Source organism: Poecilia reticulata, chromosome 5 (genome assembly GCF_904066995.2).
Source record: "Poecilia reticulata chromosome 5, P_reticulata-male-v2, whole genome shotgun sequence".
Lineage (NCBI taxonomy): Eukaryota > Metazoa > Chordata > Actinopteri > Cyprinodontiformes > Poeciliidae > Poecilia > Poecilia reticulata.
In genome coordinates, this window is record NC_088834.1 from 1,682,058 (window position 1) to 1,704,564 (window position 22,507).

General features: G+C 41.4%; 1 protein-coding gene and 1 pseudogene across 1 annotated transcript; one reads left to right on the forward strand and one right to left on the reverse strand.

Moving 5' to 3' along the window:
- Window positions 1-1,071: 1,071 nt before the first annotated feature.
- Window positions 1,072-21,762, forward strand: ippk (inositol 1,3,4,5,6-pentakisphosphate 2-kinase). Its single transcript, XM_008408271.3, has 14 exons — window positions 1,072-1,334; window positions 7,465-7,524; window positions 8,666-8,761; window positions 9,448-9,514; window positions 10,153-10,271; window positions 10,891-10,980; window positions 11,613-11,671; window positions 11,781-11,853; window positions 12,009-12,161; window positions 12,240-12,360; window positions 14,433-14,568; window positions 14,654-14,756; window positions 17,776-17,867; window positions 19,333-21,762. The coding sequence occupies exons 1-14, from the start codon at window positions 1,254-1,256 to the stop codon at window positions 19,571-19,573; spliced, it is 1,491 nt and encodes a 496-aa protein (XP_008406493.1). The 5' UTR covers window positions 1,072-1,253; the 3' UTR covers window positions 19,574-21,762.
- On the reverse strand, window positions 15,586-17,453 carry LOC145551607 (E3 ubiquitin-protein ligase TRIM35-like; annotated as a pseudogene).
- Window positions 21,763-22,507: the final 745 nt, after the last annotated feature.

Genomic DNA, 22,507 nt, shown 5'->3' on the forward strand with positions numbered 1-22,507 from the left:
ATTGAGCTTTTATGCTTTATTGAGAATGTGTTTGGATGTGACGAAATTAAATAATTCGGGGTTTTTCTTCCAGACAAATCTTAACACAATTGAAAATATTTTGAGAAACCAGTACTCTTCTGAAAATATGTGTAACAGAGAAAAAAGGTTGTGCAGAACACGAAATCCATTTAACACAAAAATGTACAATAAAGTTAGAAAAAAACTATAGAACACATATCTAAAACAAAATAAACAGTTGTTAATATTGATACTCTTATACTCTTAAGTTAAATTATTACCATCTGTGAATTACCATATATGTGAAAATCAAAAAGGAATATAGAGAGAGAGAGACAACGAGAGAGAAGGAAAAACAAAAATATATACATATTTCTTGACGTTTTCTTTTTCTTTTTTATTTTCGCGAATATATAATAATAAATACAAATTATTTATTATTATATATACGCGAAATATATGCATCTGTAAGGAAAAGGATAAACTAAATATATATTTCTGATTTTATTTTTAATTATGTCAGTTGGATCCATTAAATTAAGAAGGTCGCGCGAGAACAGCACGTCGGAAAATGGCAAGAACAGTGGGATAGAAGAGAGAAAGCGAGGTTTTATTATAATGTCCAAAAAATTGGGGAATGTAGAAAAGATAACAGAAGTAAAAGTGAACAAGATGTTATTTCTAGAATTAGGTTTAAAGGATTAAATAGTACTCTTAAGTTAATTAATAAACATAATACAGGTTGTTGTAATTATTGTGGAGAATTAGAAACAGTACAACATATTTTCTTAGAATGCAACAAATATGTATGGGAAATAGAGTTACTACTTAGAGAGTTAAGTAGAAATAAAAATAAGTTATATATTAGAGAGTTGTTTCAGAGATCGTCAGGGGATATAGTTTTTGATAGTATTTTTTATTTTCTTAGAAGAACGGGTATGATGAGGAGGCTATGAGCTTCTGATCCATACTCCAACCTGAAGGTGGCGGTAATGCGCCTTAAAGCTGTTTGCCAACCGCCATTAAAAAATAAAAATAAAAAAAAAAACAGAGGAGGAAGAAGAAGAAGAAGAACAGCACGTCAGAGGCGTGTTCGAAAGGGGGGCCGGGGGTTCTGAGAGGGACGGACTTTGACAGAACACCGGGTGTCAGCCTGTCGGTCCGCCGCTAGCAGCCAGCAGGGTCCGGGCTTTGCACCGTCCTGATTCCTTGTGTGGTGTGTGTCGGGAGTTTGGTCGGCTCTCCGCGGTGTGATGGAACTGGACAGAATGGATGAAAATGACTGGAAATACCACGGAGAAGGAAACAAGAGCCTGGTGGTCTCCCATGTTCAGGTAAATAGGCTAACGATGCTGAAGTTAGCGTCTGATTCGAAGCTGTTTTTAAAGGGCTAGTTCACTATTTAGAGAACCCGAGGCATCCGGTCTACAACCAAATCCAAAGCAACTAGTTTGACCAAAGCTGAGAAAAATACTTTGCATTGATTATAGTTTTATCTAAGCAAAGTTTACTCTCTTAAACTTAATTTTGATTGTTGAAATTTCTATAAATAGTGATTTCAGGGACTTCAGAACTGCCTTAGATCAAACCTAGAACCTCCAAACGTAGACTTGAGTACATCTGGTCTGGGAATAAATATTGTTTATCATTTTTCTACACTGCTTGAGAAGTATGAAATTGCTTTAAATTTGTTTGAGTCTCGAAAAAGAGAATAGTTTTAGATAATTAAATATCTAGGTTTAATTCACCTGACATGAAAAGAAAAATTCAGAATTACTTTAAGTAAATACTCAGTTATTTTCTATATTTCAAACATGAGTTCAGTTATAGTTTAAGTTAACATTGCAGAAGTTTTAATAAACTTGACATTTTCGTCCTTCTGTATGTGCAGCTTTTTCTTTGTTATTATACAAAACTCAGTATTACTAAACTTCATGTTGCATTGACAGACATAAACCCTCCAATTAAAACTTTAATATTCTTGGAAAACTGTATTAAATAGTTGCTTTTGCCTTTTCAGACCCAACACCTGTGGTTCCATCTTGAAAACGCATCCGTGTTGATTCTGGACTCATGTTTCATGAAAACAAACATACTTAAACTTGTCCTTTTATCATATTTCACAAGTAGATCATATGTATTAAAAATGAGATTTTTTTTGACAGATCATCAGTTCTTATGTTTATGTAGGAATGTGCATTAACTGCAGGTTAATTCAGTTCAGGTATTAGCTGTTAAAGTATGCACCAAAAAAGTGTAACGATCTACATACCAAAAACATACATACCTAAATGGGATGAAAATAAAACTTATAATGTTTTATTTTGGTCCTCCAAATAATCTCAAAAGGAAATTCAATCCTGGTTTGATTTTTCTTCAGTATTTCAGATTTTTGAAAGTTTAGGGTCTTTAGAAACTGTGGACTAGCCCTTTAGGGAAGCTTCGAATCGAAAGCTAACTTCACCCTCGTCCGCTGCAACGGTTGAAGCTAGTTAAGTCATATTAACAGCTCCATATAACGAAGTAACAGCACTTTTATGTATTTTATTACATCACAATCTTGTTTAAATGTGTCATCGGGCAGATTTACTTAGAGTTTGACATATTTTAGATTAAAAAACCAAAGTATCGGGGCTGTTGGGAAGCTAACGGACTTAGCATCAGTGTTTACATCAGCTGCTGATGGAAATGATTTAATAGGCCTTCTCTTACTTTTATCTGACATTAAAACCGACATTTATTTCTCAATAGAGTGTTTTTTTATGGTCTGGCTCTTGTGTGTCTGAGCAGTCGAAACCGTCCAGAGACTAACCATGTTGTTGAGCAATAAGTGCAGAAGACTATGAGTCACTTCAGAACTGGACCTGAATCACTGGGAACCGGTTTGGTCCGTCTTCTGTTGTTCAGATGAAGCACCTTATGATGTATTAACGGTCAGAAGGGTTTTAAAGTTACAGACATGTTCTGGGATTAACTGACAGTTCAAGGTGTCTACATTGAAATAAAAATAAAGAAGTGCAGATCCACTGCCTGCTGGTTCTGGCCCGTCTGGTATGGAAGGCGAAGTGTGCCGTTCAGATCCCTCTGTTCCTGTTTTTTTGAACAATGTTTTGCATTCATACACGTTATGTTTAATAACCCATTAAACTCTGTAGTAAAATTGGGCTCGGCAGGAATAATGGTGTTCTTTTTACATTTTTCACATCTTTTGTTTCTGAAGTTCAAACAGGTTGAACCGGATCATCTTTAATCCTGCTCTGGAGTTGATTGATGTCCAACGCTGGTTTCAAACAGACACTGTGGTCCTGCTTCTGTTTTTACTGACAGGAAATATGTTCCTGCTGAAAACCTCTAACCACTGTTGGCTCAAAGAAATGTTAGGGACACGCTCCTGAAAACGTGTTCCTAACCTTCGATATGTTCCCTGTCAAACGCACGTCTGAGGAAAAAAGAAAAACAAAACGTATATATTTCTGCTTTATTTTTAATTATGTCAGCTTTGATCCTGTGACAACAGGATCAAAGCTCCTGACAAAACCTGGAAATTTGAAAGAGTCGCTGTGCTTCCCTCAAGTTTTTGACTTTATAGTTTTCAGACAAACATAACAAAAAAGAATAGACTACAATTATATAAATCTCCTTACCAGTGTAATATCTTAATGGAGCGTTTGGCGTTTATTGTGATACATTTCTTATTATGATAAAAATTTTAATTGTCATAAAATTCAGTTAATTCAGTTAATTTTACTATTTTTTTCACAGTTTATCAATACATTTGAAAATATGATTAATTGCAGTAAATGTGATCAGTTTAGTGTCATACAAAATTATTAAAATTAAATTCATAATATTATTTATGTTCATAAAAATCCATAAATATCACTGCAACTCATATGGGCCACTGAGTTTCATATAACAATGTTGGCAAAATATATATTTGTTAAAAAAAATTAAAATAAAATTCTTTTGCTCTCCTGAACATATTGGCGCCCTGCTGATGTAATCCCTTTCTACCCTGAGGCCCAACTGGACCCAGTGGTCGTCGGGGGAAACGGTCCTGTGTGCTCTGGATGTTTCTCTGCTGCAGCTCGCGCCAGAAAACATCTGAAACATGCAAAGAGTTGTGCCTGAGGACCCGATGGGGGAACGCTGCTCCAACACGATCTGCGTTTCTCACGCTGCTTTGAAACCAGGCGGCCATTTCCGAAACACCGCCGTCGATTGTAGCCACAGACGGACCGCCGGCTGCTTTCGATGAACTCAGACCTGAGGAACCTGACAAATAATATTCTCTGTTTCTGGCCTTAAAAGTCCAGAAATGTCCAAATTAGACCTTAATTTGCATTTAGTTAGCTGTTACATTCATATATATGGAGGATCAAAACTGACATAAGTAAAAATAAAAGCAGAAATATATTTTGTTTCCATATATATACGTTTTCATCACAAAATAAGTATTTTGTTGGTCCTTTTTCTTAAACATGCATTTGTCAAGAAATGTATATAATTTATACATTTCTTGAATGTAAAATATACATTTTATATATATTTCTTGACAAAAACACATTTATTTTATTTTTTTTTGGCATTTATTTTTAATTATGTCAATTTTGGTCCTCCTTTAACCTGGACATTGTTAGAAGTTAATAAAAACACATTAATAAATTAATAATTATAATAAATGCATAAACAGAATTGAAGTTGAAGAGTTAAAAATATGTAGCAAAACATAACAGTAAATGAAAACAATCAATTGAAGAAGTGAAGTTGCAAAGTTTAAAAATATATGTAGCAAAGGATAATAACAAAAATTAGTAAATGAAAACAATAACACTAAAAAAAGAAATAAAGTTATTAAAGTAAAAAAACTGAAATAAAATAAAAACATAAATGAGTACATTAGTTAAAAAAGGGAAAAAAATACATATAACAAAATAAAATGATAATAAAAGGTGAAATAAAAGAAGAAGTGGAGTCGTGAAAGTGGGATGTGAGTCCGTTAGGCCCAGTTCTGAAGTCACCACTAGTTCCTGAGAAAGGAAGTTGGAGCCGGTGGCTTGGTGTGAAACTACGATGATTTTAGCTTCACGTTGGAGAGTTTTTCTGTTTGTTTGTTTTTTACGCCAGGTGAATCTCACCTGGAGTCAGGTTTCTTTAGGCTGCGTTGCTGGTGATTGATGTGAGAACAAAGAGTTCAGGAAGAGAAAGTTTGCGTTCATCTGAATTTACCTGGCTGTCTCTAAACTGACTGTGTTGCTTACTGGTTTCCAGCAGGGTTAAACTGGGATGTTTGTACTGGGAACATTTTCCCAGCAGGTTTCTGGTGGTGTTGAATCCTCATCCACCCCCAAACTGCAGCTCCAGGTTTTCCCATGACACTCGCAGGCGTTGTGAAATCGAGTCTTTGTGTGTAAAAACGGGAGTCCATGTCAAAACCTGCCTGAGGAACAGGCTCTATATGATCCATCACGGCGCTCCGGATGGGATTATATCAGACATTCCTCCTGTTGCTGGTGTTTTTCCACTATGTTTATCTCCAACATTTCACCTTTATAGACCTGACATGATAAACAAATACCAGACCTTTCATCTGCACGGTTACCTTCTGTCATCTTAACAAACTCTGAATAGAAGACAAATACTCTGAATAAACCTAGCCAGCTCTGTGATACTCATGGTTTTTGGTTTCAGAACAGAAGAGATCAACTAGGTAACTCAATTCAAGCTAGCTCTGAGCTAAGCATGAGCGCGAGTATAGAATCATCAATGGGAGGCAAATCCGCCATGGCAACGGGAGAAAAAGAAAAACTTGAAACTGCATATTTTTCAACAATGAAATTTAGTCCTGGACGATTAGTCAGCAACAAGAAATACGGCAATAGAAACATGATCAGCATCCTGGGAGATGTAGGCAGAGACTTTATCCGCTCATCCTCTCTCAGTCAACCAACTCTTTGGTTACCTAGCAACAACTTGTTGAGTAACTTGCGCAGCATCAGTTTCATGTTTATGATTTAGCCTTAAAAAGAAGAGCTGTTTTAAATAAAATAAATGTGTTTTTATGAAGTATTAGTACCAACTTGTTGACTTGGCATCGGTATCAGCGAGTACCTAAACCGAAGCTCTGTTCACATCTGGTTGGTGTTTTCTAAGACTGATGAGGAAGTCAAAGCTGTGATGAAAAGGAACGACATAACTGAGCTGCTAACCTGTCAGTCAAGAATTAGGGCGTTATTGTGTGTTGAGACTTAATTATGTTTTTAAGTCACGCAGGACGCTGTTACCCAGAGGGCAGTTTCTGTTGGAAAAATGCCTAAAACTCTCTGGCTGGGCTGATTCCCTTATGTTTGAAATAAAATATTATAATGGGATTTAAAAAATTGTTCAAATGGTGACAAAGAGCAATAGTAACTTATCGTCTACAGCGGACACCGTCAGTCGACCAGAGTAACTAAACACTGTGGGAGGCTGCTGGACAGTCAGGATCTCGCTGTTAAACTTTATGATTTATTAAGAATAAGTATCTTTATTGTCCACAAATGCTTGTGGAAATTTGCCTTTGGCTTCGCATGGTGGTGAAAAATATTGCAAAATAAAAAGTATCACAAACCAGCAATGGGCACAACGTCACGGTTAACAACTCAGAAACATTATTGCATTTAGGACGAATGAGTTGTTATACATGTTCGTGGTTGCTCTGTTTTGTTTTATAACCCCAAATAGGGGATCATTCAGCCACTCAAAATTGCTGAGCCTTTTTTTTAATATCATTTTGTTGCGTTTTTCAGTAACTGTTAAGTTTCTAATGCTGGTCACAGACAACAAATAAGGGGCAGACATGACTCCTGATAGTCCGGTAGATTCGGTTTGATTTGGGACCAAAGCTGCATCATCTGCTCCAGCTGCTGCGGTTCTCTTTCTCTCTGCTCTGAGTCAAATCAACCGAACGCTTTGAGCAACCTGTTCCCCTCCTTGCAGAGTGGCGTCAGATTTTAGCGGTTGGAGGATTTTTTTTTACCACGACTCATTTCTCCTGCTAGCGCTAGGCTAGCACATTTGTCTTGGTTGTCTTCTCACCCAGAATGCCCTGCACTGTAGTCCACTTCCTGCTTTTGGAGTGGTCTCTGGTCTGCTTGGCCCTATGACCTTGGCCCTATGACCTTTGCCCCCTGACCTTTGTCCCCCTCTCCCAATCCGCTTTCCTATCTGACAGCTGTCAAATAAAGGCCACGAGGGCCGACGGAACCTGAATCAGCCCGGCTCAACATCCAGAAAAAAGACCCAAGCAGAACCAGATCAGGATGGGCTTCTTTCTGCTTCAGGAAGGCTGAAAGATTCTCTGTAGGAACATAAATCTGGTTCAGTGGGTTTAGAAGAACGGTTCTGCTGCTTCAGGACGGTTCTGCTGATGAAAGTCGGACTCTTATGTTTGAATCCTAACTGGACTTCTCTCTGTTCCTGCAGCACTGCAGAGTTTTACGTCTCCTCAAGTATCCAGCAGAAGACTCAGAGAACCCTCCTCAGGTAAAGATGCTGTTTGCTCTTCTGATCAGCAAAAGAACCACTTTGTTCTGGGAGGTTCTGATTTGTTCATGTTGTTCCAAAATGCTAGATCTGTCTCTGTTGTGCAGAATCAGAACAAACTTCTCTGGTTTCCTGTCAGAATCAACAAAATATTTTCGTTAGCTAAAAGTCTCAATCATCAGAGAAAATGTCATTATTTTAATCTGAAGTTTACATACAGAATGATTACTGTTTCTTTAACCAATGAGGGAAAGCCCAGATGATGATGTCACAGCTTTGGAAGCTTCTGATAGGTTAATTGAGACATGTAAGTTATTGGAGACTCACCTCTAGTTTCTAGATGCTTGAAGGAGCCTCATTCTTCTGTTCAAACTATTATTGCAAAGAAAGACATAATGTGAATGTCCAACCATCATACGGGTCCGAAAGAGACGGGTTCTGGTCCAAAATGGGCCACTCGGTGAGTAAGAAGCCATTACTCCAAAAGAAAAAAAAGTCTGCAAATGACCTCCTCTCATGCAAAATTGACCATTTTAATGCAACTTTGCATTTAAATTGTCATTATTTACCAAAAAACACTTCTTGACTAAATTAATAGACATTCATAGTCTTTCATGTTAATAAGATCTTTTATTTGTCATTATGTTTCAGGAACTTAATGAAACTGGAGATGACTTGTTATGCCACTCTTCTGCACATCCCTTGAAATAAAATGACAAAAAGTTTTTACGACAAATAAACGATATGATGAATGCCCTTCCCTGGCTCCCTGGTTCTGACTGTGTTCTGACCCGCGGAACCAGAACATTCAGTTGAAACGGAAACAGTTTTCAGTTCCAGTTTCTCTGCAGCTGCAGTTCAGCGTTTCTTCTTCTTCTCTTGTATTTGCATGAAGCCCGGCGCTGATTTTACTTTCATCAGACCTAATTTCCCTTCATTATCCTTCTCACGTTCTGCCGGGCCCGCCTGGTGTCGGCTGGAGCTCCGTTTGCATGGGCGGCAAACGGATGAGTGAGGTCCCTGGTGGACGGGTGGCTCCGCCCCCTGGTGGACGGGTGGCTCCGCCCCCTGGTGGACGGGTGGCTCCGCCCCCTGGTGGACGGTTTGACGCCAGCGCTGACAGCAGGATGTTGTGTTGCAGACGGCGGAGCAGGCCTTCAGGCAGATCCAGAACATCGTGGACTTCACCTCCAACGTCATGAGCTGCCTGCTGGGGGAAAAGTTCGTCCACAGTGGGGTAATACGCACAATTTTTACAAATCATCAATCATATTTTTTTTAAAAAGACAAAAATCCCTCTAATTTCACAGTGAAAACTGATTTAACTGTCATTATTTTGGAAGAGTCTGACCCAAAAGTTTTCTGTTTGGAGAGACAGAGCAGATCATCTGGCTGGTTATGGTTCAGATCTAGGGGTGTGATCAAGTTGGGGCACAGGGGCCATTTGTGGTCCGTGGGCTGATTTTCTGCGGCCCCTTGTAAGCAGTTAAAGACTGTTTGTGCATATTTGACTCTCCTGAGCCAGGAGGGTCAAATATGCACTATCCATTGTTTTTAGTCTGGTAATATAATACTTTATCCTCCTAATATTACTGTTTCTTCTCCTAAAATTACAACTTTATTATCTTAGATTTATGACTTTATTCTCCTAAAATTATAATTTTATTCTTAAAGTTACGACTTTTCTGGCAATATTATGATTTTACTCTGTTATTTTAAAGATATCTCCTAGTCTTGCCCTAATACTCTGTTGTATTTTTGACCGTTGAGGACTTTCAGCCTGAGTCATTTTGGCTCATATGGTGAAAAGTTTGTACACCCTGATTAGCATCAAGCTGCTCAGTGATGCTGCACATCAGACTTATGATTTGAAGTTCAGTTTGATGTTGTACTTGAAGTGTTATGTCTTCCTTTGGTCGGCAGGAAGTGGTCAGACTGCCGCTGGAGTTCGTTCGACAGTTATCCATCAAGATTCAGCATCAGAGACCAGGTGAGACCAAGGGCGTAGATCCCATCTCATTATTGGGGAGGGGCCATAAACAGGGACATTTTTTAAGAGCAATTTTGGTTGGGTCGGCAAAGTTAAGGTAAAATGTGGTTTAAGTTTTTTGTTCTAGTAAGTAGCAATGAATAACAAAAGTGTTTTTCTCAGTGAACAACCTGCTGAGACCCGTAGAAGTCAAACTAAGATTCAAATGCTGCTTAGATCTGAGTTTGGTTCAGAGTCTCTGATCTAATCTCTGCTACACCTTTACAAAAACTTAAGGCTCTAAATAAAAAGTTTTCATAAGTAACTCCACTTAATAAAATTTCTCGTAAATATTGATTTATTGCAGTGGTTCTCAATACAAGTCATGTGTTATTTAAATTATAACTTAAGTTGCTTTAAACTTTTCTCTTTTTTTTCCATGTTAAAACCTATAAATATGTAGGAATTGAATATTTGGGAAGTATCATAATTTAAACTTAAGGCTCAGCACCAAAGTTTTCTATAAAAATATCCAGTTTTTATTTTGTGGTTTTAAACTCTCCCTGAGTTTACACCTATGGGTGAGACCTCAGAACCCGACGGAGGCCCGTTTGGACCCTTATCAGGACCTGAACCCACACTCTGTGTTTCTGTTCCAGCCTGGCGCTGTGATAAAGTCATGGACATCTACAGCGGCTGCGCTCTGTGTCTGCCCAACCTGACGTCTCCGACCCTTCACCAGCCCACGCCGACCCCGCCCCTCTGCATCGAGATCAAGGTACGACTCGTCGCCATGCTTCCCTCAGAGTGACGCTCTGAGGGAGCGTAAAGAGGAAATATTTAGAGTCAACTAAAGTTACTACAGCTGGAAACCAGCAATCAGCTGACCTCTGACCTGAACCTTCAAACCTAAAGATGGTTCCAAAGTCGGCCTTCTATCGCCTGAAGAGCGTTTCCAGGATCAGAGGACTAAGGTCTCAGCATTAGAGAAACTCATCCATGTGTTTCTCTTGATTACTGCAGCAGGTCTGACCTCCAGCTGCAGCTGATCCAGAAAGATGCAGATTTGTGCTCTATGTTCCTGACTAAAACCAGGAACATAGAGCACATCACCCAGTTCTAAAGTCCTTCCATTGACAGACTTTAAAATACTGCTGGTAGTTTAATAACTGCTGAATGGCTTTAATATCTGCTGCTGTTGGATCAGCCTTCCAGACCTCTCAGGTCTTCTGTTTCTGGTTCTGCTCCATTTGATGTGCACTGCTGATACTTGACTAAATTTAATGTATGTTCTTTTTATGGCTTTGTATTTTTGTGTTTTTGTGATGTAAAGCACTTTGAACTGCCTTGCTGATGAAATGTGCCCTGCAAATAAATTTTATTGATTCTGTTTTCAGCCTAAATGCGGCTTCCTGCCGTCCCCCAAACACGTCAGCAAGGACATCAAGACCAGAGTGTGTCGCTACTGCATGCACCAGCACTACAAGGTAGAGCCTGCAGGACTCACACACACACACACACACACACACACACACACACACACACACACACACACACACTCTGATGTTTGATCCGCCCTGGTCTGTGGTGAATCAACGCCTCTGTTCTGAGACATGCAGAATGCAAAGCTGTATCACTCTGATCTAAAAACAAAAGCTGCTCTGTTTGTTTCTGAGCTGGTTCCTCTGAGGAAAGCTGCAGAAGAAAGTAAACATGTTCCTCCTGTCGGCTGGAGAACATCCTCAGATTGTCTCTCTTTCTGCTCTGATGGACAGGAAATCCTCCTGACTGAAGTCAGACAGGTTTTACTGCGTCTTCCTCATTAAACCACAAGAGCTGTGCTGAAGGAAAGCTGACATCTAGTGGTGAAGATGCAAATAACAACCAGCCGAGCATCAGAACATTTTAAAGGTTTATTAGAGTTAAAAACAAAAGAAGAAGTAATTATCCACTTATCAGAGTTCTGAATAAATGAAAAACTAAAAGATGTCCAGGAACCCTGGAGAGATGTTTCAGCTAAAGAGCGGAGCAGAACCAGGTCTCTGGACCACTTGGACCAGTTAGAGTTCTGTTCTGGTTTCTCACCAGCAGCTCTGCTGATTCTGTCTCACCTGCGCAGGTGGCCAACGGGAAGTGGAAGAGACACAGCCTGTACTGTCCCCTGGACCTGTTCTCAGGGTGAGTTCACTGACGATGCATTCGCTGTCCCATGGGTTGTCAGAGAACCGTCCCGTCTTTTTGTTCTGCATTCTGTCGCAGTCTGATTTCTTCTTCTTCTTCTGTGCAGAAACAGACAGAGAATGCACTTCGCCATCAGACACCTGATAGAAGAACCTCAGAATAACCTCAAAGTATTTAAGGTATGAAGCCAAACTTTGGTTCTCTGATGTTCCTGGTCCTTCGTGTTTTAATAAATGATGTTTTTAAACTGTTTTCTTCTCTTGTTGCCAGCTAACTTTGCTGATTGTGTTTTGTTTGTATTCCAACCGGACTAACAGCTGGTTCTGGGTTTCAGGGTGGTCAGTGTATCTACAGCAGTAAGGAGGGCAGCGACGAGTCGCCCGACACAAATTCTCTGCTGCACCACCTCAGACCTTACTTCCTGCGTGGAAACAACCGCGTCAACGGTCACATGACCACCAAAGCCGTCCTGAACGACTTCATACAGGTGAAGCAGCGGTCCAGTACGGCTCTGCCTGAAGCTGCTGGTGTCAGTCAGCGCTAACGGCTGGTTTTGTGTCTGAAGGTCCTGGGGAACGCCCTGCTGAGCGCTGCAGGAGGAGACGGAGGTCAGGTGACCGACAGGACAGGAGAGGGGCGGAGCTTCTGCGAGGCCAGTCTGTTTAACAGGGAGCGGATTCGCCACGGTCAGTTTGTTCTCAAACATCATCAGAACTTAAAGCTGCAGAATGTAACATTTATATTTGTTTTTTTTTACGTATTTGTTAAATTTATCTCCTTCACCTCCCTACTTACCATCTGAACAAATGCACTAAAAACAACCAATCAGAGCCGAGAGGCGGGACTTAGCGTTGTCAATCATCCTCAAGAAACAATTTACTGGTACAGGAAAATTGTTTATCCACCGTCATCGGTGGCTATGCTAACTAGTCCTTAGCATTCACAACAGGCTATGCTAGCTGCAGAGAATGAGCAGCGCTACACAAGATTGTGATTGACAGCCTAAGACTGTCAGTCAGAGTCTCCAGGCTCTGATTGGTTGTTTCTAGTAGCACTGGGAGAACTGGGATTAGGCAGTGGAGCTTTATCACAGATTATCCAGATTATCTGTTTCATACCAAAATGTCACAATAAATTAGTAAAAAAATTTTTTTTTTATAAAAGTTACAGACTTTAGACATAATCAATATGATCACAAGATAAAATCAACATTGATCAAACCAACAGTTAACATTGGTTGATGCATACATTTCAGAAATGCCTTATGGGTCAGCGTTGCTATGGCAATATGTGGAGGCACCTGTTATTCTTCACCTCTGGTCTTCTGTCAGATTATTGCAGAGCAAACCTCAGCATTACCCCAAACGATCTGCAAGACATGCAGCTCAGACTGGAGATGTGTGTGTTTACATCGACTGGCATTTTGAGTTACCATGGTGACGTAAACAGCCAAAATGAATGAATTTAGCCTGGCAACGAGGCAATCATCAGGGCTTTGCTGTGTCATCTTGCTTTCACCTAGAAACAAAGTTTAACTTTTTATTTGTAGAGAAATCTGTGATCTGTTCAAAGGTGAAGGTGAATTTTCTTCACCTGCTGTGGTTTTTTCCAAATTTAACATTAAAGCAACACAAACGTACCTGTTAGAATGGAAACAACAGAGTGGAAGAAGACCACTGGGGAACCCAGATTTTTAACACACAGTAATAGTTATGTTAAGTAATTTATTATTAATGAAATAATTCATGGAGTTAGTTTCTTTAGTTAATTGGGGCACCATCAGAGTACCTGGAATCATTAGGTAAACATGCTAGTCTCTCATGAAGGAATAAATGTGACTCTTCTGGACGAACCTCCTCACAGAAACCACAATAAACCATTCACTGAGAGTTTATTAGCTAAATAACTCAACTTTACACCAATAATGCAATTTAACTACTAAGAAAAATACAAATATTGAATAAGTGGAGGATCAAAACAAATGAATGAACAACATATGAGGAAACAAAATGGAATACTGGAAAACAGCTTCAAGACTGAGAAACCAAAAACGCAGAAAATCAGGACTTTTGAAATAAGACCTAAACATACTCAACAAAAGTATTTATGTTTAACAAGCACATTATTGTCGAATTAGGACATAAAGTTCTGCTGGAACTGAGTGATGGAAGTTAGTCTTTTTAACATTTTTAAAATAAAAACCTCAACATTTGGTAGTTACTATTGGAAGGTCAGCATCTGTTCAGTTTCCCCAGATGAGAATCAACAGGAACACAGGTAGATGGTGACTTTGTGTTGATTTCTGTCATGTAAACATCTTATTATTAATAAGTTATTAATAAAATTTACAAATAAACACAGACAAACATTCATATGCCGGTGACCTTTGACCCACACCAGATGGTGTAACAGACAGAAGGATTTAATTAAAAGGCTGCATGACACAAAACTAACTATTTGGTCGTTTTTATGGAACAGAAACTCATAACCTAAGTGTTACTGGAAGCTCTTAAATAATTTTAAGTTCAAACCTGATCCACATTGGGACTAGCTCAGCTACAAAACCTTTGGTTCCGGTCCGAGACGTTTGAAACAGGAGTTTAGTTCAGGTTTTAGTTTTGGTTCTGCAGCATCTTCCAGGTCCTGATGTTACAGATAAAACAGAGGAGCAGAATTCCTGATGAAGTTCTCTGGAACCGGACCTGAAACCAGAACCATTTCCAGGTTGATTTAACGAACCCGTCTCTCTGTGATGCAGGATCTCAAGGTTTACCCACCAACAACATTTTGTCCAGAATCCTTCAGACTCAGATGTTGGACTCGTTGGACATCGAAGGACTTTATCCTCTGTACTGCCGAGTGGAGCAACACCTGCAGGACTTCCCCAAGGACAGGTAGAACCCGGCCAACCAGAACCAGAAGGAAAACCTGTCCCTGCAGGTAGACCTGGACTCTGACGTCTCTGTCTGTCTGCATCAGGACCGGCCTCCAGATAGACGGACCGTACGACCAGAACTTCTTGGAGAAAGTGCAGAAATGTTCGATGGAGGACGACGGCTCTGTGGAGTACGCTGCTGCCAAGGTCACATGGTTTCCAGTTCTCCCAGTAACACAGACACACTGGAACAGTTTATTCTTTATTTTCACTCTTGAAAATTCCAGTTTTGCTCTTTAAACAAAAATAAACAACAGTGTCATTTAACAGAAACTAAACCCAGGACGTTTCCATGGTGATGGGCAGCAGGGATGACGTCAGACAGAAACGCTTTGATGCTGAACAGATTTTAAGTGTCAAACACTCCAGCACTAACAGTTTTATCGTCCAGATCAATCATTTCTATAGACTTTCTCCAAACCAGGAGAAACTAAAGATCTACTGAGATGATGGAATGAAAACCTCTGAGTTTCCTCTGCAGTGTTTATTGATCAATAAGGTTTTATTAAGCTCAGCGCAGTGAAGGAATATTGTAATCATAGTGTTTATTATGATCAAAGTCAAATAAACTGGGCTTTTTTTTAGGCCTTAACATAATTGAAAACTCACCAAACATGACGGTCGCATCAGGCCTGTGCGAAATAAAAACTGCTCAACAGCGCCACATGGCAACATTCAAAACACCGTGGGCATTGACCTTACTTTATTGTAGAGGCATGAACATCGCAGCACTTCTACAATTACATACAGAGAAGTCTCCGACAGCCATGATTTACACCCAACAGAGAGAAAATACTGCAGATTATCCTGTTTCACCTGTTTGTGATCTAAGATTGAAACTATATTCACTAACTGCTGATAACCAAACATAATGTCTGCCTCCAGGAAGTTTTCGCCAATGCTTCGACCTTCAAGACCCGACCCGTCTTGAAGGTTGGGTTTCAGCCAAACTTTTAAGACGTGCTGCTGGACTCGCATTGAGTCTATTTGTACGATTTGTCAAATGCGCCCCCTGGTGGACGGGAGCGGGAGAGCGTTTATGATGAGGCTGCTGGCAGCTTTAATTTGAACTTTTGTTCTTCATACTGAGAACATCAGAGCTGCTGTTTCATCACTGAGATATTCACTGTCAGGATTTTTACTATATTATCAGTGGCGATGAATGGAAACATCTCATCAGTGAAGGTGTGTATGTGTGTGTTGGTGTCCAGATCAGAGGACGACAGCTTTCCTCCATCCCAGTCCAGATTCACTCTGACCCTGTGGAGTCTTTTCTGGACACAAAGGAATATGAGAGGAGCTGGTGGAGAACATGCTGAGTATTTACTTTCATATAATCCGATACCCATCCAGCCAGACGCTCTGTCTCCCTTTCTTTGGACAGACTCTGCTGACACACCGAGTTCCCAGTATTCACTGTCTCCAACCTCAACATCCCAGCTGTGGTTCCCTGAGTTAAAACCCTCAGAGCTCAGGACGGACCACCACAAGTCATTAAATCTCTCTGGATTTTCAGGAAGCTGCTGTTCCTCTCCATAAATCAAACCGGTCAGATCCTCAGACAGATGGAGTTCTGGACCAGTCATGTTTGGGTCCAGAACCAGAGGAGTGTAGGTCACCATGTCCTTCATGTTGCTCCAGATGTTTAAAGGCCAGGTTGCCCAGATGTTTGGCCTGGTCTATCAGAGCTCCTGAGGGCAGCTGTGGATCCTCCAGCAGGGGGCAGCGCTGGACTCTTTCCACTGCAGCCTTGTAGTTGTGCAGGAATGAGACGTCTGCAGCTCTCAGCTCCTCCTCTGTGGCTCTGACTGTGTCTGAAAGAGCTGCTATCTCTCTGCTCAGAGCCTCCATCTTCTCCTTCATCATCCCTCTCTTCTGCTCCTCTTCCTCCCTCAGTGCAGCCAGCCTGGCCTCCTCTTCCTCTGCCAGAAACTGATGAAGCTTCTTAAACTGCTCAACAATCTGCCTCTCTGTGTGTCGGGCCTGGACCTTCATGTGTTCTGCTGTCTGATCAAACTCCTCTTTAACTTCCTTCTTCAGCTCCAGCTTCTTCTTTAAAGGCTCCAGAGTTTCCTGAAGTTTCTTCTTCTGTTGCTGAGCAGCTTCATCAGTGGGTCTGAATCTGTGCTTGGAGTGTTTTTCTGAATCTCTGCAGACGAGACAAACTGGCTGCTGATGGTCCAGACAGAAGAGTTTGAGTTTCTCAGAGTGCAGAGAGCAGAGATCCTCTGGAGCATTTTGGATTTTCTGCTGTAGGAATGATTCACACAGGTTCTTCAGAGCTGGATTTAAAGTCAGTTCCTCTCTTGAAGATCTCCTCTTACAAACTGGACACTCTCTTGCTGGTTCCTTTCTCCACCAGTTCTTCAGACACTCCCTACAGAAGCTGTGGCTACATGACAGAACCACCGGATCCGTAAAGACGTCCTTACAGACCGGACAGCAGAGATCCTCCTCTGACCTGGAAGCCATTTTGTCTCTGAGTGAAGCTGAAAACACAGAAGGTCCAGTCAGTCTCGGCTCCCTCCCTCCTCTACTAACTTCCCTCAAAGTGACTCTGAGTGTTTTGGTCCAACTCACCTTCAGTGTGAGCAGCTTGAAGCAGCAGAGTCTCTCTGCAGGAACCAAAAGTCACAAACTGCTTCTTGCTTTGGTTCAGGTGTGTCTGGTAGGCGGAGCTTAAACCTGATGAATTTGCTGTTTCTTGCGTTTGAGTCGTGCTTCACTCCAGAGTCCAGAATTCAGCCTTTGATCAGAACAGAACCTGTAATAAAGATGGTAGAATAAACTGATTTAACTTTGTCATCTTGATTCTCATTCAGGAAGAATCAGCTGACCTCGGCAAAGTTCACATCTAAAGTAAAAAAAACATTTCCTGCTTAAGGTTCTGTTTAGCTTTTGGATCGGTGGCCGGTTTTAGTTTCTGATGAATAACTGATGACACCATCAACCTGCTGTTCAGTCTTGTAATAATTAGTAAGAACCAATTAGTTTTATGTCCTAGTTGATAAAATAACTTCGTCCCGTTTGTAAGTCATCAGTGCTGAGATCTGCTCTCTCTGCTCCTGAAGTAAAACTGGATACAGTTAAAGTTATTCTCAGATTTTCTGTTGCTTTTCAGTCAATTTTAGTTTAGTTCTGTTTTTGTTTTTTTCTCTCTGTGCAGGTCCATCAGTACCGGATCGCCATGACAGCTAAGGACTGCTCCATCATGGTTACGCTGGTTCCCAGTGGTGAGGAAGAGGACGATGATGAAGAGTAAGACCTTAGTCTGTCCGTTAAATCAGAGCCGAGGCCTTTAGTCTGCAGCCTGGATGTTCGCTGATTTATCCGTTCTAATGATGGAGATTGACCTGAATGATGATTTTCATTCAGGGAATGAACAGGAACTTCTGTCCAACCCAGCTGGTCTTTTGCTGCTGGTCTATCAATAGTTTGGTTGATCAACAATACACAAAATTCACGGTTCTGTTCAGTGCTTTAGTGTCACGATTCAATTTTTTTTTTTTTCAACGTACAATTTATTGAAATTAATTAAACATTTATTTAACCCCAGAAGTGCAGTTTGTAAATTAAATGTTGGTGAAACGGCAAATAAGTCTCTGATTCTACTTTTGTCTTGTTATGTAAGGTAGGAACTCGCAGCATGTTTTATGCAACAGAAAAGGTTTTCACGGAGCGATCACCCGGTCCATTTCTTTTCCCCTCTCTGAATCGTGCACTGATGTCTGTCTAAATGACTGGGATCAAGTCTGCTTGTCGTTAATCTTTGTCTGGTTCTACTTGTTTTCACACCTGGTGATGTCGGCTTAAATGTACAGTCATATTCTTTGTGTTCCTACCGATGTAGTCAAGCGTTGTGCTTTTGTCCACAGCTTGGCATGAAAGCTAAAGTTATTCCAAACAGCAGATCTGAATGATGATGTTGGAGGAGCTTCGATATCGAGTATAGTAGAGGCAGTAGCCGTGTTGCGGCTAGCTAGCCTGTCACTAGTCTGAATGCTCAGTGGATCTGCGCTCGATAATGCAGCCTTGGTGGAGAAGTCGAACGCAGAGCGCGTCTTCTTGATCAAATAATTTTAAAAAATCTGCATAGTGCTTACCGAACCAAGAGCGTTGCACTGAACGGTTCATAACAGATATTGTTGCACCCCAAGTTAACACATTTATATTTATTTTTATATAGACCCGTTGCAGAACCGGGTCTATATAATAACAAGGGAGATGGAAGTCAGTTATGCTAGCTTGACTCTGACCACCTTAACGTATGAATGTGCTGTGAATTCAGCGTGTTTCGGTCGAGTTAAACAAAACAAAAAAAACACACACTCAGACCGATCATCAGTAGAGCAGGTGTTTAAATGAGCTAATCAACCACCGCTGTGATAGTTTAGCCACCACAGAGATCTCTTATTAACAATCGCAAAATAAACATCGAGCCTGGATGGAAACATAAAACTGCAACGGACTTTGTTTGGGTGGTTTTGGGGTTGTTTTCAGTTACTATGACAACGTGTGTTTTTGTACCGTAGCAGAAAAAGAAAAATGCTAATTATTTTGAGTTCTTCTTCAGGGCTTTTCTGCGTTACTTTTCCCTTGCTGTGGCGCGCTGCACTAAATTATTAATTTCTGCATTTCCAGGTTTCATTTAGTTAACACCGCGTTGTGGTAGCTATGGACGGCATGTTAAAGCATCGTCATTAACCCTCCTCTTCCTCCACAGCCTCTCCTCCCAGAAGCGTCTCAGGGACTTCAGACCTCAGGCCTTCTCCTCCTCCGTCTCCGTCCTGGACCTGGACCCCAAGCCGCTGGACAGCGTCCCCCGCCAGCTGCGCCTGGACCAGAAGATCGTCTCCTGTTACCTGAGGACAGGCGGTACCTTGCCCAACGGCTCCCTGCCGCCGCTGCCCAGCATCCTGGCGGCGGAGAGGGAGGAGCGGGCGCTTCTCTTCCAGGCCGTATGAACGGACCGGTTCTGAGGTCAAGAGGTCACCGCCCATATAGCAGTCCGAACAGAACCCAGCGCCGGTTCTGTTTTACTTCACCACAAACTCGCAGCTTCACTCTGACCTCTCCTGAAGCTGTTGTCATAGCAACGGGCTCTGATGCTCTGAGGTCATCATCATCAAACACTGTCAGCAGGCGTCTGCTGAAACGCTTTAAAAGGTCAAATTAAAGGGTCGGTTGACCCCGACCAGAAGCAGCAGAACCTCCTGGATCAGTTGGTTCTGGTCTCTGTATCCGGGCTAAAACAGAGCTGGGACAGAACCTCTGATGTTTCCACTGATAGCAGGAAGTGATTTACTGTCAGGCAGCAACCGGACAGCCTTTTATTGGGTCCAGCTTCGGGTTGAGCCAGAACCTCCCAGCGTCTGAGGAGAAGGGCTTTGGTTCTGTTTGTGCCATACCGGACTGGACAGCTCACTGGGGTCAGAACAGATTTCAGTGTGGATGTTAAACAGCAGCATTCAAAGATTCTGATCCGGTCCCGGTTCTTTCCTCTGATCCGGTTCCTTCCTCTCTCTGTTCTGGTTCTGCAGTTCTTCCTGCAGGTCTTCCAGATGGTTCTTTTGGACTTTGGCTGATATTCAGTTCAACAGAGAAACAGAACCTGGAGGATCTTAGGGAGGTTCTGGAGAACCGCTGATCCAAACAGAGAAGAAGTAGTGAGGAAATGAGGACTGGTCCGATTTCTGGACTGAAAGCTGCTCCAGAGTCCAACCGGACCCCTTCAGAATCGTTCTAGAACTCAGAGCGTTCGGCTGACCTGAACTCTGCTACGAAGGTCCGATCTGACCTCTGACCTGCTGCTTTCTGTGCCAAACATGGCTGGTGCTGGTTCTGGAGGACGATGATGGTGCGTTTGTTGAGGAAGCTAACTCTGTTACAGGCTGCGTTCCCCTGCAGCCCGACCCGTTCAGCAGGTCTGGACCGATTCTGCTGGACCGGCCGGCAGCGGTTTCTCTGAAACCGCTGACCTTTGACCTCGGTTCCTGTCGAAGGCACTCTCCTTTGGCCAATCAGTAGCAGCATGTGCTCACTGGAACCGCTCAGTGACTTGTCTGAACGCCGCCGCAGACTGGAAACGTTCCAGTTCAACTGGGAGGATTTTCAGCTTACCAGTAAAATGTTGATGAAGTCGATTTGTTTGATGATGAAACTGAGACGCTTCAAAGGTTTTCAAACTCCTGTGAACGTATGCACTTCCTGTGAGGCGAAAGCCGACTTTATTCACCTTTAATGTGACGTTTATCCTGAAAAATTCACCTGGAAAAACAAACTTAGTGGGGAAAACAAAAGCAATAAATCTGTAGTAACCCGGTCAGGTTTCTGGTCCAGTTCAGGTGAATCTGATGAACCTGAAATAAAGTTAAGCTGGGATCTTCCTCACATCTGCTCATGTTCCTCAGGATCAGATGGTTTAAAGGTATCAGTCAGGAGAAGGGCACATTACACTGATCTGCTAGAAAGCTGAAGGATTTTATTTTCCATCGTCTCTGAGAGACCAAACATCCAGTCAGAACGTTTGATTAACGATTTCATGGGAGGAAAACTGTTAGATTGAGGTGTGAAGACTTATCCGTGCAGGTTCTTGTTTTTTCAGGATAAATGTTGCGTTAAATGTTTTCAGAACTTTCGCCGCTCACAGGGGTGTGAAAACTTTACAGCTCTGCTTATAGAAAAGATGATTATTTCTGAAAACTAACAAACGACAGCAAAGGGAACATTCAGGTTGCTTAAAATAAATGTTCAAAATAAATGACTTATGAACAGTTTTAGTGAGATTTGTATGTTAAGAAATTAAAAAATATTTTTAACTTCCAGAAAAGGAGATAAAAATGTGAAATCAGAGGATTTTTAGTTACACTTAGCTTCAGTTTTCTGTTTAAATTGTTAAAGATCTGAGCTGGAACCTGATTGGCCGGCTGCCTGAGCGCCTCCATTCGCTGAGGGTCATAGGTCATCAGCTCTGTGATTCCTGCAGACTGGAAATCAAAGCAACAGAAACTCTGGGGATGTAAAGGCCAAACAGCTGTCTGGTGTTTTCTACTGAAATCGTTTTATTTTTGTAGATTTGGACCAACAAGCTCCGCTGGTTCTGCAGTCACAGTCACGCTCTTTGTATCAGAATAAACATTTGTACCGAACCGAACCGAACCCTGGTCTGTCTGTTCCCTGTGTGTTTGTCTGGTTCACGATCAGCACCGCCCCCTGCAGGCCGACTGGGGAACTGCTTCACTAATGTCAAATATTCAGATTTCTACTTAAAATTATTTATTTAAGATGAGCTGAAAAACATTAAATTTCTTTAAATTCCCCAACTGGGGGCAGCCAACAGCAGGAAGAGGTAAAAAATGGCTACCAACTCTAAAAATAATATAAAAAATTTGATGTCGTTTGTACAGAACCACCTTTTTATTCCTAGTTTTACGTTGAGACAAAAACTTAAAAAGTTAGCAAAATATTAAAACAGACACAGTTTGCAATCTCATGAGAAGAAAAATAGATCTGAGAACATTAATACTTTTGATCTCATTCTGATTTGGAAGTCTAATAAATGGAAGAAAAAAAATTGTCTATATTTAAAAAATATTTGTGATTTCTTCATAAGTTTTAGCCAAAGTTGTTTCAGAGCCTTTATTGGAGGCAGGTTCGTGGAATCTGATTGGTTTCCTGAGGACAGGTGTCTTTTCTCCAGGTGATTAGTTGAAACCAGTGCAATTAATCCAGGAGGGCTTCTAATAGACAGTCAATGAAACCCAGAATTGAGCTGTTTTCCCTCCCGGTCGACCCGGTTCTGCTGGAACCAGAACATCTGCTCCAACTCCAGCTGGTGTGGCTCTGAGTCAAACCAACCTGTTCCCCTCCTGGCCTGTGGGGGCGCTGCACCAAGAACC

Bases quoted from the DNA above. Each gene is read 5' to 3' on its own strand.
- ippk (XM_008408271.3), top strand. From the start codon at position 1,254: ATGGAACTGGACAGAATGGATGAAAATGACTGGAAATACCACGGAGAA. The intron at 8,762-9,447 runs GTAATACGCACA...TTTGGTCGGCAG, and splicing joins AAAAGTTCGTCCACAGTGGG to GAAGTGGTCAGACTGCCGCT. The intron at 14,757-17,775 runs GTCACATGGTTT...CTCTCTGTGCAG, and splicing joins TGGAGTACGCTGCTGCCAAG to GTCCATCAGTACCGGATCGC.